This window comes from Oncorhynchus kisutch, linkage group LG22, assembly GCF_002021735.2.
Source record: "Oncorhynchus kisutch isolate 150728-3 linkage group LG22, Okis_V2, whole genome shotgun sequence".
In the NCBI taxonomy this organism is placed as follows: domain Eukaryota; kingdom Metazoa; phylum Chordata; class Actinopteri; order Salmoniformes; family Salmonidae; genus Oncorhynchus; species Oncorhynchus kisutch.
Genome location: NC_034195.2, coordinates 46870998 through 46898476, shown reverse-complemented (window position 1 = coordinate 46898476; position 27479 = coordinate 46870998). Strand labels below are relative to the sequence as shown.

Below are 27479 nucleotides of genomic sequence, written 5' to 3'. Positions count from 1 at the left end.
ACTAGTGAGTATCGCGATACTGGTACGTCCCGGCCCTACTAGACGTTCCATAACCCAAATTGTAAAACTCAATCCCTGTTTTGTTTTTAATAGTGATGGCACATGAATTTGGGCATTTATAGGCCTATTTGGGTCCATCAATAGGTTTAGTTTCTCAGAAGACAACTATAGCCCTTATACTACACAGCCTACCACCCACCCACCTCAATGTTCATCCCAAAGAAATTAAAATAGCTTCTGAGAATAATGCATTCTTACAGAGAACATAAACCTGCTTACTTACTATGGATGTGCATCGTTCCCTTTCAAGACAATTCGATTAGGATCTGTGGTACGATACAGTAGCGATACGTTTTAGTTTGAAACTATGTGGTTTGATTAGATGAACGAATCAATTCGATGCACTAAACACATTCATTTTCCATTCTAAAGTCACAATCTGCTGCTGATGGAGCTCATGGGCTGGATTTGTCTGAGCTGACTCATGTCATGTGTGTATATCCTGACAAGGTAGTAAAACAATACTACATTTTAATGTCCTGAATTTGTTAAAATGCCATTTTAGGCTTAAGGGTTAGGCAGTGGAAGTTAACTTAATAGAAAATGACTCCAGTGAAAGTCACCCAGTAAAATACTACTTGTGTTAGTCTAAAACAATTTGGTTTTAAATATTCTTAAGTATCAAAAGTAAAGGTATAAATCATTTCAAGTTCCTTATATTCAGCAAACCCAGAGGCACCATTTATTTGTTTATTTTTTTAAAATTTACGGATAGCCAGGGGCACACGCCAACACTCAGACATAATTTACAAACGAAGCGTGTGTTTAGTGAGTTCGCCAGATCAGAGGCAGTAGGATTACCAGGGATATTCTCTTGATAAGTGTGTGAATTGAACCATTTTTCTCCCCTGCTAAGCATTCAAAGTGTAACAACTACTTTTGGGTGTCAGGGAAAATTTATGGAGTGAAATGTATAAGTTGTAAAAATAAAAATATGCTCCTAAAAACTACTTAATAGTACTTTTCGGTTAGGGAAAATATGATTTGAATAAGAATACATGTTTACTTCCTAAATCGACATGTATAGCCAAATGAGTTTTCTCCGGCAGTAGCTTAGGCTACTTTTATTCTCGTTAAACACAATTTTCTAAAGTGCATTTGATTTGTTGTTGTTTTTTTAATACCTAGCCAATTTCACTGGTTGCCACTCAACTAAGAAAGTATACTGTTGTGCAAGCCGTTGCACAAACATTTGACTGCTGAAGGTGCTGCGCAGATGTGTCAGATCAGGGAAAAGGCCTATCTGTTGTTGGTCAGTGCGCAGAGTTGCACAAAGCACCCAGTTTGACTAGACTACTGATATTCCCTGGGGTTGTTTGGCATGCAAAATGACTTGTAGATCAGTGACTGTCAACATAATAACATGCTTAGTTCAACACTGAAGGAGAGGACAGTTGTCACAAAAGATTAGGTATTTTCGGAAGGTGTAATAATTTGAGAAAAAAAATTGTGTGAACTGACAATTCGTAATGTTTGAATCGACCAAACACTCTGCACATCCACACACCTGTTCTCACTTCTGAGAAATGGGACTTATTTTGCAGGTATCAATTCACCTCTATGAAGGTTGATGACTAAGAGGAGAGCCATACACATCACCTCAATGCCTCTGTCGTCACGGCTGCTTGTCATAATACGGTCATTCGAGAAGATATTTGCTTCTGAATTACCACTTTGCCACACTTTAGTTTTTCAGATGTCCAGTTTACAGTGCTAGAATACGTGTTGTGGGTGACGCACTGACCAGCAGGTTGGAGAAAGGGTTGTTTATGTAAGAGACCATCAGGTCTGAGGAGAGGTGGAGAGGGCACTCGGTACGTTTCACTTTCAGCACTAAGCTCTCATTATCATGTGTTCAGCAGCAGGGCCTACTGTAGATGGAGGAAACGCTATAGAGGTCAGATGTGGATAAACTCCAATAACTGCATTGCAAATACAGTGCCCTCTGGTGTCTATAGACCTAGTGAATGTGGTTATAGTGATCAAATTGTTCTGCAGATCACTATAGGAACGGTGCACTGAAGCAGCATGCATTGCTGCATTTATTCAGCCGCTGCTTCAACAAGTAGGATGTTTTAGAAGGTTCTGTGACCTACGCTGACCACTTGTTTCAGCAAGCACTGACGAAGAATCCTGTTTTTTTTTTTCCTTTGTATAGCCTAGACTCTAGCCACCTGCCATGTAGACTAGATTGTAATGATAATGTGTACTGTTCACAGATCTTTAGGCCCATGTCTGGGAGATAAGGTGTTGTCCCAATAACATCAGAGAAATGGATCTCAACCCCAGTTAGCTTTCCATTGTGACTTAACATGTATTATCTTTCATCCTCTCTCATTTCCACCTCTCTCCCCCTCTCTCTCTCCCCCTCTCTCTCTCCCCCTCTCTCTCTCCCCCTCTCTCTCTCCCCACCTCTATCCCTCTCTCTCTCCCCCTCTCTCTCTCCCCCTCTCTCTCTCCCCACCTCTATCCCCCTCTCTCTCCCCCCCTCTCTCTCCCCACCTCTATCCCCCTCTCTCTCCCCCCCCCCCTCTCTCCCCACCTCTATCCCCCTCTCTCTCTCCCCCCCTCTCTCTCCCCACCTCTATCCCCCTCTCTCTCCCCCCCTCTCTCTCCCCACCTCTATCCCCCTCTCTCTCCCCCCTCTCTCTCCCCACCTCTATCCCCCTCTCTATCCCCCTCTCTCTCCCCCCCTCTCTCTCCCCACCTCTATCCCCCTCTCTATCCCCCTCTCTCTCTCCCCACCTCTATCCCCCTCTCTCTCCCCATCTCTCTCTCCCCCTCTCTCTCTCCCCACCTCTATCCCCCTCTCTCTCTCCCCATCTCTCTCTCCCCCTCTCTCTCTCCCCACCTCTATCCCCCTCTCTCTCTCCCCATCTCTCTCTCCCCACCTCTATCCCCCTCTCTCTCTCCCCATCTCTCTCTCCCCACCTCTATCCCCCTCTCTCTCTCTCCCCACCTCTATCCCCCTCTCTCTCTCCCCATCTCTCTCTCCCCACCTCTATCCCCCTCTCTCTCCCCATCTCTCTCTCCCCCTCTCTCTCTCCCCACCTCTATCCCCCTCTCTCTCCCCATCTCTCTCTCCCCCTCTCTCTCTCCCCATCTCTCTCTCCCCCTCTCTCTCTCCCCACCTCTATCCCCCTCTCTCTCTCCCCATCTCTCTCTCCCCCTCTCTCTCTCCCCACCTCTATCCCCCTCTCTCTCTCCCCATCTCTCTCTTCCCCTCTCTCTCTCCCCACCTCTATCCCCCTCTCTCTCTCCCCATCTCTATCCCCCTCTCTCTATCCCCCTCTCTCTCTCCCCATCTCTATCCCCCTCTCTCTCTCCCCATCTCTCTCTCCCCACCTCTCTATCCCCCTCTCTCTCTCCCCATCTCTCTCTCCCCATCTCTCTCTCCCCATCTCTCTCTCCCCCTCTCTCTCTCCCCACCTCTATCCCCCCATCTCTCTCTGCTCCTGTCTGTAGGAGTGGAACGTCACCCGGTTGACCTTTGAGTATGACTCTGAGCCTTATGGGAAGGAGAGAGATGGAGCCATCATTAAAATGGCCCAGGAGTTTGGAGTGGAGACCATAGTGAGGAATTCTCACACACTCTACAACTTGGACAGGTTAGTAACTGACTGTCACACTCAGTAGGAAGGGTCCAATAAGTCAAATGTTTATTTCCCCATTATACTGCTAACCTAGTCCCAAATCGTTTTGACCTGTGTAGCCTCAGGACAATGACCATAGGAGTTGGCAAGACGTCACAAACAGATCTGGGATCAGGCTAGTGCTTACCTAGTCATTTGAATGTTGAGCTCACTCTTTTATTTTTTTTATTTTATTTCACCTTTATTTAACCAGGTAGGCAAGTTGAGAACACCTTTATTTAACCAGGTAGGCAAGTTGAGAACAAGTTCTCATTTACAATTGCGACCTGGCCAAGATAAAGCAAAGCAGTTCAACAGATACAACGACACAGAGTTACACATGGAGTAAAACAAACATACAGTCAATAATACAGTATAAACAAGTCTATATACAATATGAGCAAATGAGGTGAGAAGGGAGGTAAAGGCAAAAAAGGCCATGGTGGCAAAGTAAATACAATATAGCAAGTAAAACACTGGAATGGTAGTTTTGCAATGGAAGAATGTGCAAAGTAGAAATAAAAATAATGGGGTGCAAAGGAGCAAAATAAATAAATAAATTAAAATTAAATACAGTTGGGAAAGAGGTAGTTGTTTGGGCTAAATTATAGGTGGGCTATGTACAGGTGCAGTAATCTGTGAGCTGCTCTGACAGTTGGTGCTTAAAGCTAGTGAGGGAGATAAGTGTTTCCAACTCTGTTCCCAGTGCTATTAAAAATCTATCATTCTGCCCCTGAGCAAGGCAGTTAACCTACTGTACCCCGGGTGCCGAAGACGTGAATGTCGATTAAGACAGCCCTCTGCACCTCTAATTCAGAGAGGTTGGGTTAAATGCGGAAGACACATTTCGGTTGAAGACATTCAATTGTACAACTGACTAGGTATCCCCCTTTCCCTATACAACTGACTAGGTATCCCCCTTTCCCTATACAACTGACTTGGTATCCCCCTTTCCCTGTACAACTGACTAGGTATCCCCCTTTCCCTGTACAACTGACTAGGTATCCCCCTTTCCCTGTACAACTGACTAGGTATTCCCCTTTCCCTGTACAACTGACTAGGTATCCCCCTTTCCCTGTACAACTGACTAGGTATCCCCCTTTCCCTGTACAACTGACTAGGTATCCCCCTTTCCCTATACAACTGACTAGGTATCCCCCTTTCCCTGTACAACTGGCTAGGTATCCCCCTTTCCCTGTACAACTGACTAGGTATCCCCCTTTCCCTGTACAACTGACTAGGTATCCCCCTTTCCCTGTACAACTGGCTAGGTATCCCCCTTTCCCTATACAACTGACTAGGTATCCCCCTTTCCCTGTACAACTGACTAGGTATCCCCCTTTCCCTGTACAACTGACTAGGTATCCCCCTTTCCCTATTCAACACCTTATTGGATAAACCAGAGCAAAGTGTGTCCCAGGGGAAACCTTACTGCTGTGGTGCTGTAACACATCTGAGATGATGCTACGTGTTATGTCATGGAGACAGCCAGCTGACAGTCTGGTGTCGTCACAACCACAACAGAACAGTGTGGGAAATAAACTTACCCCAGAAATACTGTAAAATGTTGAATCAACCGATTATTTGACCAGAGAGAAGTCCATAAGATTTTGACAGTCTATTGTGTCTGTAGTGATGTCGGTATACCACCGGAAGTCAAACTGGAGAACAATGCAGTGGGTAACATAGTTGTGATTTCATGCTGTAAAGACACATGCTGTAAGCAGAGCTCCAGAGCTCAAAGGGGAAAAGCACTGATGTAGAATGAGCTAAAAGAGTTTTGATGTTCTACTTCCCACAAACACACAGTCCCATAGAATCCCATAGCTCTGTGATGCTTCCTAGTGGTGGGTTAATGTAACTAACTGTCACACCACACAACATGTGCAGGCTCCAGGCAGTGGGAGGAGGAAATGGCTGAGCAGGGAGGCAGTCACTGTGGCAGACATGTGCTTGGCGGACAGGTGGGGTGGCAGTGCTCAGCCATCGCAACCACATTGCTGCTGGAGACACATGGGGGCTCCTGACGCCTACTCGGCCCGGCCCACAATATGAGTTGATCCAATAAGAATATCTAAAAGGGCCCAAACAGCGCCAATATATATGAGCGTTGCGTAAGATGGGACCTATTTTATAAGATTCACGCTGTAACATAATCAGGCCATGGTGAGGGGATAACTACAGTACCAGTCCAAAGTTTGGACACACCTACTCATTCAAGGGTTGTTCTTTGTTTACTGTTACTACATGATTCTACATGGTAGAATAATAGTGAAGACCTCAACAATGAAATAACACACATAGAATCATGTAGTAACCAAGAAAGTGTAAAACAAATCCAAATATATTTTCCCTTTGCCTTGATGACATATTTGCACACTCTTGGCATTCTCGCAACCAGCTTCATGAGGTAGTCCCCTGGAATGCATTTCAATTAACAGGTTTGCCTGGTTAAAAATGTATTTGTGGAATTTCTTTCCTTGATGTGTTTGAGCCAATCTCACCAACAATGCTTTGCTCTGTTATGAGTCACGATGTTGCCAGATTATTATTTTTTAAATGCGTTTAAGTACTTTATGTATATCAGGGGTATATGAGGTAATGGAAAAGATGAATAAAAACTTGATAAATATGATCCAATCCAGTACCATTATTATGTTGACTATCAATAATTTATACTGTATAGGTTTTTAGATGGCACAGAATGTCAGAACTACATCATGTCGACTGAAAAGTAGAACTGTATTGATTGTTTTGAATTGTGCTGAGAAATTAGTTACCGGTCAGTTAATTTCCCCACCAGTTTGCTGACGTGCAAAGATCACCACATCTGTATCAATTGGCCTTTCAACAAGTAATGCTCTGTTTCTACATTTACACCATCATCTTCAGGATCATTGAGATGAACAACTGCCCTCCACTCGCGGTCAAGAATCACCCGTGCGTTTTCCTCAACAGCATCACTTCACCACAGCAGTATTATTATGGACATTTCAACAAAGTTACCTCGGGCCTGGTATTCACAAAACGTCTGATTTAGAAGTGCTGATCTACGATCAGTTTAGCCTTTTACATTGTAATGAATAAGATAACAGGGGCAGGGTGAGGACCTAATCCTAGATCAGCATTCCTACTCTGAGACGCTTTATGAATACGGTCCCGTATCTTAATGTGTTTTAATCTCACGATCCTTCATGTTTCTACTGTTATCAGGATCGTTGAGATGAACAACGGCAGTCCTCCGCTGACCTTCAAGAGGTTCCAGGCCTTAGTGAACAGGCTTGAGCTGCCTATGAAACCCCTGCCCACCATCACACAAGAACAGATGGGCAGTTGTCGGACGAAGATCGCTGATAACCACGACGAACACTACAGTGTCCCCTCTCTGGAAGAGCTTGGTAATCAATCAATCAGATGTATTTTAATATTCCTTTGATATCAGCAATCACTGCATTTACAGTAACCCAGCATAGACTCCATCCAGACCATGTAATTTTTTTTATTTTTTTTTATTTTTTATTTCACCTTTATTTAACCAGGTAGGCTAGTTGAGAACAAGTTCTCATTTGCAACTGCGACCTGGCCAAGATAAAGCATAGCAGTGTGAGCATACAACAAAGAGTTACACATGGAGTAAACAATTAACAAGTCAATAACACAGTAGAAAACGAAGGGGGGGTCTATATACAATGTGTGCAAAAGGCATGAGGAGGTAGGCAAATAATTACAATTTTGCAGATTAACACTGGAGTGATAAAAGATCAGATGGTCATGTACAGGTAGAGATATTGGTGTGCAGAAGAGCAAAAAAGTAAATAAATAAAAACAGTACGGGGATGAGGTAGGTGAAAAGGGTGGGCTATTTACCAATAGACTATGTACAGCTGCAGCGATCGGTTAGCTGCTCAGATAGCTGATGTTTGAAGTTGGTGAGGGAGATAAAAGTCTCCAACTTCAGCGATTTTTGCAATTCGTTCCAGTCACAGGCAGCAGAGTACTGGAACGAAAGGCGGCCAAATGAGGTGTTGGCTTTAGGGATGATCAGTGAGATACACCTGCTGGAGCGCGTGCTACGGATGGGTGTTGCCATCGTGACCAGTGAGCTGAGATAAGGCGGAGCTTTACCTAGCATAGACTTGTAGATGACCTGGAGCCAGTGGGTCTGGCGACGAATATGTAGCGAGGGCCAGCCGACTAGAGCATACAAGTCGCAGTGGTGGGTAGTATAAGGTGCTTTAGTGACAAAACGGATGGCACTGTGATAGACTGCATCCAGTTTGCTGAGTAGAGTGTTGGAAAGAGAATGACATTCAATTATGGATTGTCATTTTGACTTGGGTGTAGCATATACACTACCAGTCAAATGTTTTAGAACACATACTTATTCAAGGGTTTTTCTTTATTTTTACTATTTTCTACATTGTAGAATAATAGTTAAAACCTCAACTATGAAATGGCACAAATGGAATCATATGTTGGATTGAAAAGATGGAGAAAAATGGGGCAGAGGTCGGGCTGCCTTCTGAGAATTCGTAGGCAAGTGAGTAAACTCCCAATGCTATCTGTTCTATTGGTCAACGTGCAATCATTGGGAAATTAAATGGATGACCTATGATCAAGATTATACTCCCAACGGGACATTAAAAACTGTAATGTCTTATGTTTTACTGAGTCATCGCTGAACGACGACACGGATAATATAGAGCTGGCGGGGGTGTATAGATATAGAGCTGATAAGACGAGGGGCGGGGGTGTGTGTCTATTTGTCAATAGCAGCTGGTGCGTGATGTCTAATATTGAAGAAGTCTCGAGATATTGCTTGCCTGAGGTAGATGACCTTATGATAAGCTGTAGACCACACTATCTACCTAGAGTTCTCATCTATATTATTCGTAACGGTCTATTTACCACCACTAACCGATGCTGGCACTAAGACCGCACTCAACCAGCTGTATAAGGCCATAAGCAAACAAGAAAATGCTTATCCAGAAGCAGCGCCCCTAGTGGTCAAGGACTTTAATGCAGGGAAATTTAAATCCGTTTTAGCGATTTTTTTTGACCATGTCACATGAGATGAGATGCATACAAAATGTCACACACAGAGTTGCGTACAAAGCTCTTCCCCGCACTCCATTTGGAAAATTGGACCATAATTCTATCCTGATTCCTGCTTACAAGCAAAAACTAAAGCAGGAAGTACCAGTGACTCGCTTAATACAGAATACTTATTTTCCACCATAATTTGCAAATAAATTCATTAAAAATCCTACAATGTGATTTTCTGGATTTTTTTTCTCATTTTGTCTGTCATAGTTGAAGTGTACATGATAAAAATGACAGGCCTCTCATCTTTTTAAGTGGGAGAACTTGCACAATTGGTGGCTGACTAAATACTTTTTTGCCCCACTGTATACATAATTGAATCATTATTCATAAAAATCCCTTAACAGTAATACCTACATGTTTCAAGCAGACCACTATAGTCCCTGTGCCAAAGGAAGCGAAGGTAACCTGCCTAAATGATTACCGCCCCATAGCATTCACGTCGGTAGCCATGAAGTGCTTTGAAAGGCTGGTCATGGCTCACATCTACAGCATCCTCCCAGATACCCTAGACCCACTCCAATTCGCATATCGCCCAACAGATCCACAGATGATGCAATCTCACTCGTACTCCACACCGCCCTTTCCCACCTAGACAAAAGGAACACCTATGTGAGAATGCTGTTAATTGACTACAGCTCAGCATTCAACACCATAGTGCCCACAAAGCGTATTACCAAGCTAAGGACCCTGGGACTAAACACCTCCCTTTGCAACTGGATCCTGGACTTCCTAACGGGCGGCAACCAGGTGGTAAGGGTAGGCAACAAAACAATCTGCTATGCTGATCCTCAGGGGTGTGTTCTTAGTACCCTCCTGTACTCCCTGTTCACCCATGACTGCATGACCAAACACGTCTCCAACACCATCATTAAGTTTGCTGACAACACAACAGTGGTAGGCCAGATCACCAACAATGATGAGACAGCCTATAGGGAGGAGGTCAGAGACCTGGCAGTGTGGTACCAGGACAACAACCTCTCCCTCAATGTGATCAAGATAAAGGAGCGGGCCAAACAGGCCCCCATTAACATCGATGGGGCTGTAGTGGAGCCGGTCGAGAGTTTCAAGTTCCTTGGTGTCCACATCACCAATGAACTGTCATGGTCCAAACACACCAAGACAGTCATGAAGAGGGCACAACAACACCTTTTCCCCCTCCGGAGACTGATAAGATTTAGCATTGGTCCCCAGATCCTCAAAGTTCTACAGCTGCACCATCGAGAGCATCCTGACCGGTTGCATCATCGCCTGATATGGTAACTACACTGCATTTGCACGTAAGGCGCTACAGAGGGTGGTGCGTACGGCCCAGTACATCACCAAGCTTTCTGCCATCCAGGACCTATATCCTAGCAGGTGTCAGAGGAAAGCATAAAACATTGTCAAAGACTCCAGTCACCCCATCACAGACTTCTCTCAGAAGATGGCCCTATTTGGTAAAAGACCACGTCTATATTATGGAAAGAACAGCTCAAATAAGCAAAGAGGAACAACAGTCCATCATTACTTTAAGACATGAAGGTCAGTCAATGCAGAACATTTCAAGAACTTTGAAAGTTATTTTCAAGTGCAGTCGCAAAAACCATCAAGCACTATGATGAAACTGGCTCTGAAGAGTACTGCCACAGAAATGGACGACCTAGAGTTACCTCTGCTGCAGAGGATAAGTTCATTAGAGTTAACAGCCTCAGAAATTGCAGCCCAAATAAATGCTTCACAGAGTTCAAGTAACGGACACATCTCAACATCAACTGTTCAGAGGAGACTGTGTGAATCAGGCCTTCATGGTCGAATTGCTGCAAGGAAGCAACTACTAAAGGACACCAATAAGAAGAAGAGACTTCCTTAGGCCAAGAAACAAGAGCAATGGACATTAGACCGGTGGAAATTTGACCTGGAGACCAAATGTGAGATTTCTGGTTCCAACCGCCTTATCTTTGTGAGTGTGGGTGAACGGATGATCTCTGCATGTGTATTTTCCCACCATAAAGCATGGAGGAGGTGTTATGGTGTGGGGGTGCTTTGCCGGTGACGCTATCTGTGATTTTATTTAGAATTCAAGGCACACTTAACCAGCATGGCAACCATAGCATTCTGCAATGATACGCCATCACATGTGGTTTGCGCTTAGTCCCACTATCATTTGTTTTTCAAGAGGACAATGACCCAACACACCTCCCAGGCTGTGTAAGGGCTATTTGACCAAGGTGGGTGATTGGAGTGCTGCATCAGATGACCTGGCCTCCACAATCCCCTGACCTCACCCAAAATGAGATGGTTTGGGATGAGTCGGATCGCAGAGTGAAAGAAAAGCAGCCAACTCAGCATATGTGGGAGCTCCTTCAAGACTGTTGGAAAAGCATTCCAGGTGAAGTGGGTTGAGAGAATGCCAAGAGTGTGCAAAGTTGTCATCAAGGCAAAGGGTGGCTACCTTGAAGAATCTCATATAAAATGTATTTGAATTGGGGTTTTTTTAAAGCTTTTTTTTTTATTGCTACATGATTCCATATGTGTTATTTCATAGTGTTGATGTCTTCGCTATTATTCTACATGATTCCATATGTGTTATTTCATAGTGTTGATGTCTTCGCTATTATTCTACATGATTCCATATGTGTTATTTCATAGTGTTGATGTCTTCGCTATTATTCTACATGATTCCATATGTGTTATTTCATAGTGTTGATGTCTTCGCTATTATTCTACATGATTCCATATGTGTTATTTCATAGTGTTGATGTCTTCGCTATTATTCTACATGATTCCATATGTGTTATTTCATAGTGTTGATGTCTTCGCTATTATTCTACATGATTCCATATGTGTTATTTCATAGTGTTGATGTCTTCGCTATTATTCTACATGATTCCATATGTGTTATTTCATAGTGTTGATGTCTTCGCTATTATTCTACATGATTCCATATGTGTTATTTCATAGTGTTGATGTCTTCGCTATTATTCTACATGATTCCATATGTGTTATTTCATAGTGTTGATGTCTTCACTATTATTCTACATGATTCCATATGTGTTATTTCATAGTGTTGATGTCTTCGCTATTATTCTACATGATTCCATATGTGTTATTTCATAGTGTTGATGTCTTCGCTATTATTCTACATGATTCCATATGTGTTATTTCATAGTGTTGATGTCTTCACTATTATTCTACATGATTCCATATGTGTTATTTCATAGTGTTGATGTCTTCGCTATTATTCTACATGATTCCATATGTGTTATTTCATAGTGTTGATGTCTTCGCTATTATTCTACATGATTCCATATGTGTTATTTCATAGTGTTGATGTCTTCGCTATTATTCTACATGATTCCATATGTGTTATTTCATAGTGTTGATGTCTTCGCTATTATTCTACATGATTCCATATGTGTTATTTCATAGTGTTGATGTCTTCGCTATTATTCTACATGATTCCATATGTGTTATTTCATAGTGTTGATGTCTTCGCTATTATTCTACATGATTCCATATGTGTTATTTCATAGTGTTGATGTCTTCGCTATTATTCTACATGATTCCATATGTGTTATTTCATAGTGTTGATGTCTTCGCTATTATTCTACATGATTCCATATGTGTTATTTCATAGTGTTGATGTCTTCGCTATTATTCTACATGATTCCATAAGTGTTATTTCATAGTGTTGATGTCTTCGCTATTATTCTACATGATTCCATATGTGTTATTTCATAGTGTTGATGTCTTCGCTATTATTCTACATGATTCCATATGTGTTATTTCATAGTGTTGATGTCTTCGCTATTATTCTACATGATTCCATATGTGTTATTTCATAGTGTTGATGTCTTCGCTATTATTCTACATGATTCCATATGTGTTATTTCATAGTGTTGATGTCTTCGCTATTATTCTACATGATTCCATATGTGTTATTTCATAGTGTTGATGTCTTCGCTATTATTCTACATGATTCCATATGTGTTATTTCATAGTGTTGATGTCTTCGCTATTATTCTACATGATTCCATATGTGTTATTTCATAGTGTTGATGTCTTCGCTATTATTCTACATGATTCCATATGTGTTATTTCATAGTGTTGATGTCTTCGCTATTATTCTACATGATTCCATATGTGTTATTTCATAGTGTTGATGTCTTCGCTATTATTCTACATGATTCCATATGTGTTATTTCATAGTGTTGATGTCTTCGCTATTATTCTACATGATTCCATATGTGTTATTTCATAGTGTTGATGTCTTCGCTATTATTCTACATGATTCCATATGTGTTATTTCATAGTGTTGATGTCTTCGCTATTATTCTACATGATTCCATATGTGTTATTTCATAGTGTTGATGTCTTCGCTATTATTCTACATGATTCCATATGTGTTATTTCATAGTGTTGATGTCTTCGCTATTATTCTACATGATTCCATATGTGTTATTTCATAGTGTTGATGTCTTCGCTATTATTCTACATGATTCCATATGTGTTATTTCATAGTGTTGATGTCTTCGCTATTATTCTACATGATTCCATATGTGTTATTTCATAGTGTTGATGTCTTCGCTATTATTCTACATGATTCCATATGTGTTATTTCATAGTGTTGATGTCTTCGCTATTATTCTACATGATTCCATATGTGTTATTTCATAGTGTTGATGTCTTCGCTATTATTCTACATGATTCCATATGTGTTATTTCATAGTGTTGATGTCTTCGCTATTATTCTACATGATTCCATATGTGTTATTTCATAGTGTTGATGTCTTCGCTATTATTCTACATGATTCCATATGTGTTATTTCATAGTGTTGATGTCTTCGCTATTATTCTACATGATTCCATATGTGTTATTTCATAGTGTTGATGTCTTCGCTATTATTCTACATGATTCCATATGTGTTATTTCATAGTGTTGATGTCTTCGCTATTATTCTACATGATTCCATATGTGTTATTTCATAGTGTTGATGTCTTCGCTATTATTCTACATGATTCCATATGTGTTATTTCATAGTGTTGATGTCTTCGCTATTATTCTACAATGTAGAAAATAGTCCAAATAAAGAAAAACCCTTGAATGAGGAGGTGTTCTAAAACTTTTGACCGGTAGTGTATATATATATTTTTTCACGTTAAAACAATTGTGTGTTTGTACAGTATAATAGTTCTTGTTGCTAATGTATTTAAACCATTGGGTTCTCCAGAACTGTAACATCCTGGTAATCACCATGTACTGTGTGTGAGGCTAAATGTAGTCACAATGCACATGGTATCTGACTGTTCTGTGCTTTCTGTTCTGTGCTCTCTGTTCTGTTCTCCAGGATTCAAGACTCAAGGCCTGGACCCTGCGGTGTGGAAGGGAGGGGAGTCTGAAGCACTAGAGAGACTCAACAAACACTTAGACAGAAAAGCCTGGGTAGCTAGCTTTGAGCGAGCCAGGATCAACATGTGTTCGCTGATCGCCAGTCCCACGGGCCTCAGCCCGTATCTACGCTTTGGATGCTTATCATGTCGAGTCTTCTACTACAACCTGAGGGAACTCTACATGAAGGTACCGAGACCTTTGATCACCACAATAGAGATCTTTAAAAAATAAACACTTTTTTTTTTTTTACAAGAATACATGTTGCGGTTTGGAATGGGATAAAGAAGCTGTGTGATCATGTAATTGTAAAATAACATTTTGTTTCTGCATGCTCTCTGTGGTACAGGCTGGGTTACTGTAAAGCACAAATGCTGATGTAAGAAGTGATTTTGATAGGTATTTCTCTATCCATCCTTCCCACTCAGTTGCGGAAGAATTGCAGTCCCCCGCTCTCTTTATTCGGCCAGCTCCTGTGGAGAGAATTCTTCTACGCAGCGGGAACCAACAACCCTAACTTCGACCGGATGGAGGGCAACCCCATCTGTGTTCAGATCCCCTGGGACCATAACCCTGAGGCCCTGGCCAAGTGGGCAGAGGGGAGCACAGGCTTCCCCTGGATAGATGCTATCATGACCCAGCTGAGGCAGGAGGGCTGGATCCACCACCTGGCCAGACACGCAGTGGCCTGCTTCCTGACTCGGGGAGACCTGTGGATAAGCTGGGAGAGTGGCATGAGGGTAGGTTAGATTCCCTTCCCTCTCCAGTCATTTACATTTACTTTTTCTCCATTCATCTTTCCTCAGTTGCTCGCGTCTTCAGTCCCTTTCCTTCTCAAATGCATTGGAGGGGAAAATCAAAGGTCTCCCCTCTGACCTTCTCCTGCAATGGGCTTTGAGTGGGCATGCAAGGAATCAAAGAAAGTAATTGAGAAAGAACCAACATGCACTACCATACCACAACAAGGGTTGTGGAGAAGCTTTAGTATATTAGGAGGACATGTAGCAGTAACCTATAGAGCTTGTCATCAGCGTCGGTAGATCTGGGCAGGGGTGTCCAACCCTGTTCCTGGAGAGCTTACCTTCCTGTATGTTTTTAACTAACCTGGTTCAGTTTATCAACCAGCTAATTATTCTAATCAGGTGTGATAGATTAGGATTGGAGTGAACCTACAGGATGGTAGCTCTACAGGAACAGGGTTGGAGAGCACTGGCGTAGGTAGTTCTGGGATTCAATTTTTCATGTATTTTAACTGTTATTTAACTAGGCAAGTAAGTTAGGAACAAATTCTTATTTTCAATGACGGCCTAGGAACAGTGGGTTAATTGCCTTGTTCAGGGGCAGAACAATTTTTACCTTGTCAGCTCGAGGATTCAATCTTGCAACCTTTCGGTTACTAGTCCAACTCTCTAACCACTAGGCTACCTGCCAAGCTGTGGATAAGCCACAGCCTGTCAGTGTCTTAACCATGTAACGCTGGGGCTTGTCTCTAGTCCTTCATCCAGGTGTTAGAGCTTTTACTGAATACAGACTGTCAGTGTCTTATCATGTAACACTGGGGCTTGTCTCTAGTCCTTTATCCAGGTGTTAGAGCTTTTACTGAATACAGACTGTCAGTGTCTTATCATGTAACACTGGGGCTTGTCTCTAGTCCTTTATCCAGGTGTTAGAGCTTTTACTGAATACAGACTGTCAGTGTCTTATCATGTAACACTGGGGCTTGTCTCTAGTCCTTCATCCAGGTGTTAGAGCTTTTACTGAATACAGACTGTCAACACACACAGTGTTTACTTTACCTTAGTACTTCCATAAAGCAGGCCAATAACAGTTTACACACACAATGACATTTACACACACAAAGGCATTGGGGGTTTACATTGACAAGGAAAACGTGGGTATTTACTGTATATCCAAAGCATCAAGACGTACGTGAGACAGTAGTGGTGCCGCTTTACTGGTATCTAACTGTATTCTGTGCTGGTTGGTTCTGCCTGTCAGGTGTTTGAGGAGCTGCTCCTGGATGCAGACTGGAGTGTGAACGCAGGCAGCTGGATGTGGCTCTCCTGCAGTGCCTTCTTCCAGCAGTTCTTCCACTGTTACTGCCCTGTGGGCTTCGGAAGGAGGACAGACCCCAGCGGAGACTACATCAGGTACACACACACACACACACTGTCTCTCACACACACACACTGTCTCTCTCACACACACACACATACACACACTGTCTCTCACACACACACACACTGTCTCTCTCACACACACACACACTATGTCTCACACACACTACGTCACACACACACACACGCGTACTACGTCACACACACGCGTACTACGTCAGACACACGCGTACTACGTCAGACACACACTAACCTGTGGGCATTGGACAGAGCACAGTGATTGGTCCGTGATTACCACGTTGTTTGTGCTTTGGCTGAATAATTAAATCAACTCTATTGATCCATAGAGGCTCATACAGGCACAATAAAGACACAGGCATAAATCAGAACACATTGATATGAGCACTAATGGCTGACGGCAGGATTGAGCGTCAGTGCTGGTTGTGGGTCTGGCTGTGCTAGGTGTCTGCCTGTGGACCCAGGACTGGAACCTGGTCAGCCGGTGGGTCCTGGACAGTGCCGGGCATTGGATTCAGGGCTGGGTCTGGCGATGGACCCAGGTCAAGCATATCTGCAAGGCAGCAGATGTAGTAGGTGTTAAGTTAATGTTTTAAGTATATATTATATAAGAAAAAGCTAACACTTGCGGTGGTTTTATCGCTCGAGGGAAGAGCGAGAGATACAGCACTGGGAATATACATGGAGGATTTGAACAAGGAAACGGAATGGGAACTTTGATCAAAGCATTTGCCCAGCAAAAATCCACTGGACAGGCATGGAAGGAGATCAGAATGTGGTATTTGTCAAAGCACTTACCTTTGGGTTAAAGACTGTCCTCATAAAAATTAACAAGTTAAACTAACAGAGGAACATGTAAAAACGGAGAGAGAGCCAATCTGCTTCTGATACTGAGATATTTATAGTTGAATCCTTAGGATCGGCTGTGATTGATACTGCATGTACACGCACAGTGTGTGGTGCAACATGTCTTGATAGTTATGTCAGTGAAATAAATATAAAATAAGTACAAAATATGATTGACACACCAAGCAACAGTGACTTCAAATTTGGAGATGGGAGAGTCATCCATTCTACCAAGAGAGTTAAGATACCAGCAAAAATTGGTCAGACTAAGAGTCACATTGAAACAGAGGTGTTCCCTACAGATATCCCCTTACTATTAAGCAAAGCTTCCCTCAAGAAGGTAGGGGCTGTACTAGACAAAAAAATGACATGGCAGTGATGTTTTAAACAACCAGTGACCCTTGAACTTACTCCCTCAGGCCACTATTGTGTAAACATTTTAGACAAAGACATCACACAGTCTGTGTAGAAATGTGATTCTGACTGACACAGAGCACATAGAGATTCTGAACACAGCGAACATGAACAAGAGGAAAAACTCAAGGTATTGTTAACTTCACAAACAGTTTGGTCATGCTACAGTTGACAGACTTCAGAAATGACTCAGCAGTTCTGGGAATAATAATGATGAGTATTTCCATTCTACGGCAGATGGTTAACAGTTGTGAGACATGTCAGAAATACAGCAAACCTAAGCCCAGACCAGCTGTTGGTTTGCCACTTGCGTCCATGTACAATGAAACAGTGGCTGTAGATCTATATGAGCTAGAACTGAGTGTGTGGTACATAATCCACCACTTCAGTACTGGAAGCATTGTGATTACAAAGAAACCCAGTGACATCGTCAAGCACTTAATTCATTCCTGGATAAGTGTGCATGGCCCGACCCAGAAATTGTACATTGACAATGGAGGAGAATTCAATAATAATGAAATAAGAGAAATGGCAGAGAAATTCAACATGGAAGTAAAGACAACTGCTGCATCCAGTCCATGGAGCAATGGACTTGTGGAGAGACATAATCAAACACTGAAAGTGAAGCAAGACAATGGATGTCACTGGAAAACAGCCCTAGATTGGGCTTTGATGGCAAAAAACTCAATGCACAATGTTCATAGTTACAGCCCATAGCAACTAGTGTTGGGGCAGAACCCTATTCTTCCCTCTGTACTGGTTGACAAGCCACCAGCACTAGAAGGGACCAGTGTGAGTGCATGGGTGGGACAGCACCTTTCAGCACTAGAAGGGACCAGTGTGAGGGCATGGATGGGACAGCACCTTTCAGCACTAGAAGGGACCAGTGTGAGGGCATGGATGGGACAGCACCTTTCAGCACTAGAAGGGACCAGTGTGAGTGCATGGATGGGACAGCACATTTCAGCACGACATGCAGCGAGAAGTGTTCAGATAGAATTCTCAGGGCTCTGCGTAAACAACCCACCGATGAGATGTACAAGACTGGAAACAAAGTGTACTACAAACGAGTTGACTGTCAAGAGTGGAAAGGACAGGGAGTAGTCATTGGCCAAGATGGTGTGGTGTGAGGCACAGAGGCACCATTGTTAGGGTCCATCGCTCCAGACGGCAGAAAGTAAATTGATCAACAAGATGGAGGGGCTGTTGCTGAGAATCGGCCTCCTACTGAAAATGACAAAGGACACATTAACAGACACAAACCTACCAAAACATTTGTAACCTTTATTTAACTAGGCAAATCAGTTAAGAACTAATTTTGTTCGGGTGTGATACAGCCCAGGATCAAACCAGGGTCTGCAGTGAATCCTCTAGCACTGAGATGCAGTGCCTTAGACTGCTGCGCCACTAAGGCGCGACTTTGTCACACAACCCATTTTGTAATGGAGAACTTATATAATAACTTGTCATTTAATTATTTTGTTGATGTTCTATTTGTCTTTAAAGAAAAGTGGGAGATTATTAAGTTCATGGTTTAAGTATCCTTCTTCTGTTATTGTGGTGCTATCACTCTGTTATTAGTACGCCTGTGCAGTAGTCTCACTGGAGATGAACCTGGCCTGAGTGTGATGGCAACTGTGTACTGTGGAAATACGGGGAAGTAAATGTTGTTAAACTGGTCATTTTGTGTTAACAGTAGAGACCTGAACCGGAGTTGAGTCCGGTGACAGCTGGTCCAGGTGACACTCTGGCTGGGGTTTCTGTTGGGGTGCCAGCTCAGGCGGAGGTGGCGCATGCCAGAGCGCCGGCAGCTGCTGGTCAGGCTTCAGCACTGGCAACAGCTCGTCTGGCTCCGGTGCTGCTCGTGGTGTCACCGGCTGGAGTGTGGAATGGAGCTTGGCCAGATGCTGAAACGGCTTGAGCCTCTGAGACAGTCGCTGGTCTGGCTGCACCACTGGTGTCGGGTTGGCTGGCCGGAGCGCGTTGGACAGCAAGACTGGGTGCAGCTCTGGCAACTGCTTGGCTGGCTCTAGGGCTGGAGCCGTGGAGGCTGGGTTGGTTCCGGCTGCTGGACATGAACCTGAGGTAAAACCTCTCCATGGCCCCAGTCTGCTGGACTTCCCAGTCCTCCTCTTGCCAGCGTGTGTGCCGCGTCTGGGGCATGGCATGCTGCATGAACTGCATCCTATTTCTACTGGTCATGTCCCTGGCCAATTGCACCTATCCAGCTCGAAAGACCAGTTTGTGGTGCTCTTTTTCAAGTACAAAATACATAAATCAATTGAATAAACTGCATAGAGACCATATGAATCAGTTCTATATGTAATTCAGTGGCAGAAATAATACCAATGAATGTCTCGAACATCTGTGATTGTCTATCTTCTAGGCGCTACATTCCTAAATTGAAGGACTATCCCAACCGATACATCTATGAGCCGTGGAGAGCCCCAGAGTCTGTCCAGAAGGCAGCCAACTGCATCGTGGGAGTAGACTACCCCAAGCCCATGATCAACCACGCAGAGGGCAGCAGGCTCAACATAGAGAGAATGAAGCAGGTCTACCAGCAACTCTCCCACTACAGAGGCCTCAGTGAGTCTTTAACTTTTATATTATTTAACCTTGATTTATACAGGTGAACAAGTTAAGAACATAGTTATTTACAATAAAAACCTAGGATCAAGATCTGAAGACAGCAGCGATAGAAAAAGTCCACCTCACCCGTCCTCATTACTTGGTTACAGTGGTCGTGTTCAGCGGGGAGAGGTTTTAAAAATAAAAAAAATGATAATAATGCCACAGATTATTGCGAACCGTTGCGAACCGTTTTGCTGTGGTTTGCCCTATTGAACATGAGTCACGACCATGGTTTGGTTTCATTTCATATAGTCTGAAAGGAGCTCTCTCGTCTAAAACAACATCCTGGTTCTCTCACAGTTCCTGCTGAGATAACGGCAGCAATTTGCCTCTTATGGGTTGTCGTTTAATGGCCCCCAGCTCCACCATACTCCTTGTCATTTCTCTAAGAGCTGTTATGTTGGGCTCTGATGGACAGTCTGAATGGTTCCTACTGCCAACAACGCACTCCTCCTGTCATGAGCTGCATGACTGTCATGATGACCTGTTGTCACGAGCTGCTGTTGTCTGTCCATTCTGTCATCTCACTGATCATGTAGTAGAAGTATTATGGTTACCACGGTACCGTACATCCATGTTGTCCCCGTTACAGGGAATAGATATCTGTATGTATGCAGGGGTAGGCACTTCATGTTTTAACTGACCTGGAAGACAAGGTGTGCTAAATTGAGGCAATCATTGAACTGATCAATTAGCTTAGTAGGTCAGTGTGGTGCCTTGCTGGGACAATATCCTGCAATCCTTGCGTCACTCGAGGAACAGGGTCGTCTACCACAGATGTAGGTATTGTACTGCAGTAGATGACTGTTGTTGACTGCTGTCTTATGGATGGAGCTGTCTGTCTGAGTTCTAACAGCACAGAATAGCATCCTGTTTCATGAAGCACAGCTCCTGGTTTACTATATGGCTCTAGAGAGCCTCCTAGTGGTAAAAGAAAAATGGTTGTTTTTCAGTTTACATTGGATGACTTGCCCTTGTGTTTTCATTCTGCGTCAGTCCTTATGTAGGCTATTTCCAGTCAGTGTTGCCATGGTAACATTGACGTCAGTCTGTGTGTGTCTGTCAGGTCTCCTGGCATCTGTGCCCACCATTCAGGAAGAGGCAGAGCCTCCCCCGACAGACGACTCTCAGGCCAGTAGCAGCACCTGTGGTATGTTTGGATGTAGTTCTTATTTTGTAGTCTTTTTTAAAATGTTTATTCATCCTTTAATTAACCAGGGAAGTCCTGGTCAAGAAAGCAGCATTTTTTCACGTTTTAGTTGCTACTTAGTTGGTTCAATAAAAAAACAAGCAAATGATTTTGGAATTGAATCACTTGAAGCTTCTAACACATTGGCTTTTCTTTTCTGAAAGTTTCAATGCATCAGCTAGACAAGGAAATGTCTATAACAGAAAGTGAATGATTTAAATGTACAGGAATAGACATTACTAATCTAAACTACTGAATGCAGAGTCACCCCCACACACTTCGTCTGCCCAGTCCAACACTCTGAAGAGAGGCAGGTCTTCCGAACCACAAAGCACCCAGATGTGCACCCACACAAAACACCAGCACACCAGCACTGCCAAAGGAGACCAGGTGCAGCAACAGGAGCAATGGGAGGAACAGTCAGAGCATCAGCCAGTGGATCTGCAGTGACACACGGTAATTAGCTAAACTATCTGAAGACAATGGGTTGTTCTTTTAATTATTTTTTTTAAATGATGAGATTCATTTTTCAGAAGTCATCAAATCATTCAATGCTCTTTTTTTGGGCTGTTGGTAAAAAGTTAGACGCACCCCAGCTATTTTGGAAGTAATGTACACACTCTTAAGGGTATAACAACAATATTTTGAGCAAAATATAATTTTTTGGACATAACTGAAAACTTCAAGGAGTAGGCCATGCAAGGAGTTGATCTGATGTGAGATCATCGGCCTCCCCGCTTGCTTCAGGAACACTAGAGGTGCAATAGTGAACAAAAGAGGAAAGGTCCACCCCTCACTTGTGCCGTGTCATGAGGATACCTGGACCACTTATTAGGGATGTGACAAATGGAAATAATATCACTGTTTAAACGGACCTTTTAATTATTTTTTTTACTGTTAACGACGATGACGTAGTTGTGCAGTCTCCCAGTGCAGACTCCCTGTTGAGTGTCAAGATTTGATTCTGCAAGAAATCGACTCCTAATATAATATTTTTGGAAGGGAGGAGACTGATTTTTTATTTTTTTGCCTTACTTCTGAGAACACAAACACTTGCATCTTTCATAGCGCGCTAGTGAGGGACAGAGAGGGGAGGGGCACGGTATAGGTAGGTCGGCCTTCAGGCAGACCGTCAGAACCGTGCACTAGGCCCGTCTATCGGCAGTTAAATGCTGTATCCCACAATTTCTTGGCTTGCAATGTCTCCCGACTTCAGCAAAGCAGGGTCTGTCATCAATGAATAGGCTAGGATATTGAGATGCGTGAGATGTAACACTTTGCTCTCACACAGTCACACACAGTATGTGCACTTCGGTTCGTGCTCGCTTCGTGCTTCAACACTCTTAGTTGTTGTGGAAATATACCCATTATGCTGTTTACTTTCTGCATCTACGTCAACAAAAAGGTCACACCTCTACCACCTATTGAGATGAGCTGCATCCTGTCTACTGGTGATTAAATGAGGTGAAAGGAGTGTGATTTTAACTGAAGCTTTGGTTTGTTGCCTGTGTCTTTAGGATCTTGCCATGTGGGATGGTGTATAACAGAAGGACATGGCAGAAGACCTCTGATGTCCTGCGCTCACCCCTATCCTTGTGGCAAGACGAGTCACTTACATACATACACACACACACACAGAGCGTTTTACAAACCATAACCACTTTCTAAAATCTAAGAATAACAGCAACTCCAGATCAGTGTTAAAAACAGTACCATACTGGCTAATAATGTATGTGTATACAACAAGGTTACAATGAAGTTTGTTCTAAGAAGGTTAGTTCTTACACCTTTCAGCTTTCCTAATCTAGCATTAAAAAAAAAATTTAAACATTTACCACAACATTTTATTAGTGTGTGAATAACCTCTTTAAGACTGCAATAGACCCTCAAAGATATTAACCTTAGTGTTAAGAACTCACTGGGCAATCTCAAACTGGGGGAAATGTTTTAAATCCCCCAAAAACTGAACACATGCGTGTAAATACGCAGGTCATATGGTCTATAAAGATTTGATACGATTTTTATGTGCATTTCAAAGATGTGGATATGTGTTGCGAACAATCTCCATTCTCAACATGTTTGTGTCTCTGATTCCACTGTCCATAAATCTGTTTGCTATTTTTCTGTATGTTATTTTGACTTCTATCACAATGATGTGATTGGTCTGTAAACTAATATTTTGCCTGTGGCAGAGAATATATATTATCAATCAGTGAAATAACCAACAATTGTTGGTGCCCTTCAATAAAGCTATAGAGAATCATATTCTATCAAACCTTACTGGAAAAAGAACGACACCCACTTGTTTCTACCCATCATGGGTAGTGAGGCTGCGGTCACACACGGATGAAAAATGCATATGCATCCGTCACTGTCCATTCACCTCATTTAAACTTCTCACATATAAGTTGCTTATGTAAAAAAAAATGCGCGGACAAAACTGCTGATAGACATTTCTCATTTCTGTAGCACATCAACCTACAGAAAATCCTTTTGGCTCAATATGTTTTAGATTTTGTGAATCCATCGATCAGGCTACAACACTACAGTTAATGATAATGCTGTCTACTAATACAATAATGACTTGTTTCAATGAAATACCATATGTGTAAAGGATTTATATTAGTTCCTGCTATATTCTGTGTAAATCAGCCTTGTGTGTGTATCTCTCTTTCTTTTATATATATATATTATTGTTAAATATATCTTTGTCAAAACAAACATGACTTTCCCTAAAACCTTGGTAGCATTAAGATAATTTTAAGTCCATTGGTAGGCAATTTATATTTTCCATTAACACAGTCACCATCTTCTAATCGTTTTGTCAGTCACCAACTATTGTACATCCCAAGCAAAAGTGTACGTTCACTATAATTTAAGCTGCCATGATGAGTTTTTGTTGAATAGTTGTATTTATTTGTTTTGAATTGTACAAAGGAGTTTATTTTCATTAAAGCCCTGATAGAATTGTGACCCATTTCACTATTCTTGGTTGTAATTGTTTTATGGACCTTACTATCACATTCTGGAATTCACTATTGTAGTGATGACAATAACTGTAGAAGATATAGTTTGTAATAAATGTCATTGTGTTGTATATTTACTGATGGATGGCTACAGCTCTTTGTCTTGAGGTTATGTCATTTAGTCACTGGAGGGCCACATGCAGTAGGTTGACACAGGAATATACTGGAAGTTTGGTATCTGGTAGACAAGATCGTATTGAATCTAAGGTCTAGGACTGAGCTAGAACTATTGTCGGCTGATCATATCTATTAATTGATGCAACTAATAAAAATGCACTCCAACAACCTTTTAATTGTCTTGTGAAAATAGGATTGACTTACTGATTTGTATATGACTTATATTAATTATTCAACATGTAACACTTTTAAGGCCTTAGGTTTGTTTATTTAATGGCTAGGCTCAGATCAGTTATAGCTATAGAGGTAAATGATGTCTTACTGTGCAGGCCAGTTGTAGTCTGTGAGAAGGAGGAGGTTTAACAGTGCTTTGTTGACCAGCAGTAACACTGACGTGATCTCCTCAGAGATCACTACTAATGGCCAGAGTCCTCTCTCTCTCTCTGTCTCTGTCTCCTGTTATCCACTGATAGAAACACATGTATGGTTGTGTAACATCCTCTTACAGTAAAAGAGAAATGGATGATTGACAAATTAGCTAAAGGCTGTCTTTTAAGTACCATGTTGATATCTGGTAAAGACTTGTCCCAGTGAAACTGAAACTTGAGCTTCCCTGAACAGTATAATTATCCTAATCTGTAACTTGATAAACTAAAAGACCGAGGGTATTGTTAGGATGGATGAACACAGACCCAGCTTAATTTACATGGCACAACAGTAAAGTAAATGTCACACTTTCATATGGGGATTTTACCCGCTGTTTCTTCTGAGGTTCAACGCTTGAGTTGATAGGAGTTAGTGTGAGTGTATTCACTTTATAGGAGATGTATTCTACAAGCCCTGCATGTGTTAGTGGCTAGCCAGTGTTGTAGTGTGTGTTCATGTCATGACTTGCCAATAGGGACAGCAAATCACATTATTTTAAACATGATAGACTAGACGTATGTAAGCTGAAATGTGTCTCTGCTGCACCGTTGCACATATCACAGTTTGTTCAGGGCATGAACCATACTACACAACAACACAGTGGAAGCCATGATGTTCTAAGGGCCAGGGACCTTCCATGTCCTCCTCCCTCAGATCAAGATGATGAGAAGAAGACTCTTTCAGCAGCAGCTCCATTGATCCTGGCAGTCACCACTTCTCTTCCTCAGGCAACCTGAGTAGAGCTGCATCGATCCAAGCCCTCCATCATACAGGAGGCAGGGCCTTACAGGAGGAGACCCTACCCAACCAGGGTTGATGGGCTAGGGCTAAGAGGGTGAGTCTCTTCCCCCTCCCCAGTCTCACTACTCTCCATCAGGCAGGGCTGCACCTCCCCCATCCCATCATCCCCCAGTCATTATACCGGACCAGAGGGGGAACACAAATACAGAGACTAAACAAGTGCCTTGGTGGAGCCAGTGGTGAAGACGAGATCTATGCTGTGTGGAAAATGAGCTGGTCTATCTTTTGACTGGATCCCTCTGTGTTTATTTATTAGGATGCCCCTTCTTCCTGGGGTCCACACAAAATAGAGAACATGACAACTAACAAAACACTGATACACTGACAGACAAGGAAAGTCAAACACATTTTAAATACAATGATATGCAAATTATACAAACAATAGTACTAATAAAATGTGTGCATGTCCTCTGTCTTGTGGTGCTGATGCTGTAGTTGATGTGTGGGCCAGAGTGGATGGCGGGTGAAGAGGCTGGGAGGATTGTGAATGATGCTCTGTTGAAAGGAGGAAGTGTTTTAATTGTCTGTTGAATCGATCACTTCCTTGTCCCTCTGCCTGCCCTACCCTGCTGATGTTACTCTGCCTCAGTCTGGCCATGGAGTACAACGAGGATGGAGTACAGTGGTTGGGGGAGGAGGATAGAGAGAAGTGGATGGAAGACCAGTGGGAGAAATGGTACAGAAGGGCTGCACTTCTAGAGTTAAACCAGGGTTGTATTCAAAACGTAACAAAATGTTTTGCAATGGGAAAGCAAAAACAAGTGTTTTATTTTTGGACTACTTCAAGTGCTTCCATCCAAGTTTCAGTCTGTATTTTCTGTTTGGTGCCTAATTAATGTCTCAGGCAGAGTTATAGACCTTTACCTGTGGTAAAGATACTGTGCATAGTATCATCAGATGGTAATTTTCGAACAGGGTAACAACACAACCCAGGATGCCTTATTTGGGGGCTCCCGAGTGGTGCAGTGGTCTAAGACACTCAGTGCAAGATGCGTCACTGTAGAGCCTGTTTTGAATCCAGGCTGCATCCGGCCGTGATTGGGAGTCCCATAGGGCGGCGTACAATTGGCCCAGCGTTGTCATTGTAAATAATAATTTCTTCTTAACTGACTTTCCTAGTTAAATATAAAAAATAAAGCATTATGGTGTGAAATCTGAGATATTAGCGGTTGTAGGATATTATGTCCAATGATGGACTGCTTCCTGGAAAACCTCTACTATGCCAAAAGTAGGACGCTTTAAAAAGTTGTACTAGGAAATGTCCACATTATGTAAACAAAGTATGTGCCGTAAATGCTAGCAGCTTCTCACCTAAGGTAATTAATTACAAGGCCAGAAGTCAAAGGCATAGAATTAATAGGAATTCAGTGTATAATATTAGTAGCTTTTCATAACATACCGATTCATGTATTTATCTGTAGAATTACAGATAACTGTGCTGATAGTTTTCCATAGTCAGTTTCATATTTGCTGTCAAGCTTTTCTGCACAATGCATATGAGAAATGAAGATAAACTATGTTTATGCTGCGCAGCTCTTTTTGAACATCAGTATTTATTCTGGGGTGTATTCATTACATCTCGCAACAGAAACCGTTTTACTGTTTAAAAACCAAACGGAAGCAAACAAAACGGGGAGGTACCTATCTGAATTTGCCCAGTAGAAACTCTCGTTTACGTTGCAAACCGTTTTCCGTTTGCACCATAAGAAATGTTGTGCAACAGAA

The 27479-nt window shown here is 42.4% G+C and overlaps 1 protein-coding gene across 4 annotated transcripts in view; it reads left to right on the top strand.

Moving 5' to 3' along the window:
- Positions 1-24699, top strand: part of cry2 (cryptochrome circadian regulator 2) — a 32287-nt gene extending 7588 nt beyond the window's left edge. The window contains exons 3-12 of one of the 4 annotated variants that reach the window (XM_020455835.2): positions 3526-3668; positions 6585-6632; positions 6906-7090; positions 14126-14355; positions 14595-14906; positions 16165-16316; positions 19948-20150; positions 21262-21345; positions 21647-21840; positions 22902-24699. In XM_020455835.2, coding sequence (XP_020311424.2) covers positions 3526-3668; positions 6585-6632; positions 6906-7090; positions 14126-14355; positions 14595-14906; positions 16165-16316; positions 19948-20150; positions 21262-21345; positions 21647-21834 — 1545 coding nt within the window. In that variant the 3' untranslated portion in view covers positions 21835-21840; positions 22902-24699. Of the gene's footprint in view, positions 1-3525; positions 3669-6584; positions 6633-6905; positions 7091-14125; positions 14356-14594; positions 14907-16164; positions 16317-19947; positions 20151-21261; positions 21841-22901 lie in introns of all 4 variants that reach the window. The other 3 variants (XR_004204833.1, XM_020455837.2, XR_004204834.1) reach the window with 3 other exon arrangements.
- The last annotated feature ends 2780 nt before the right edge of the window (positions 24700-27479 follow it).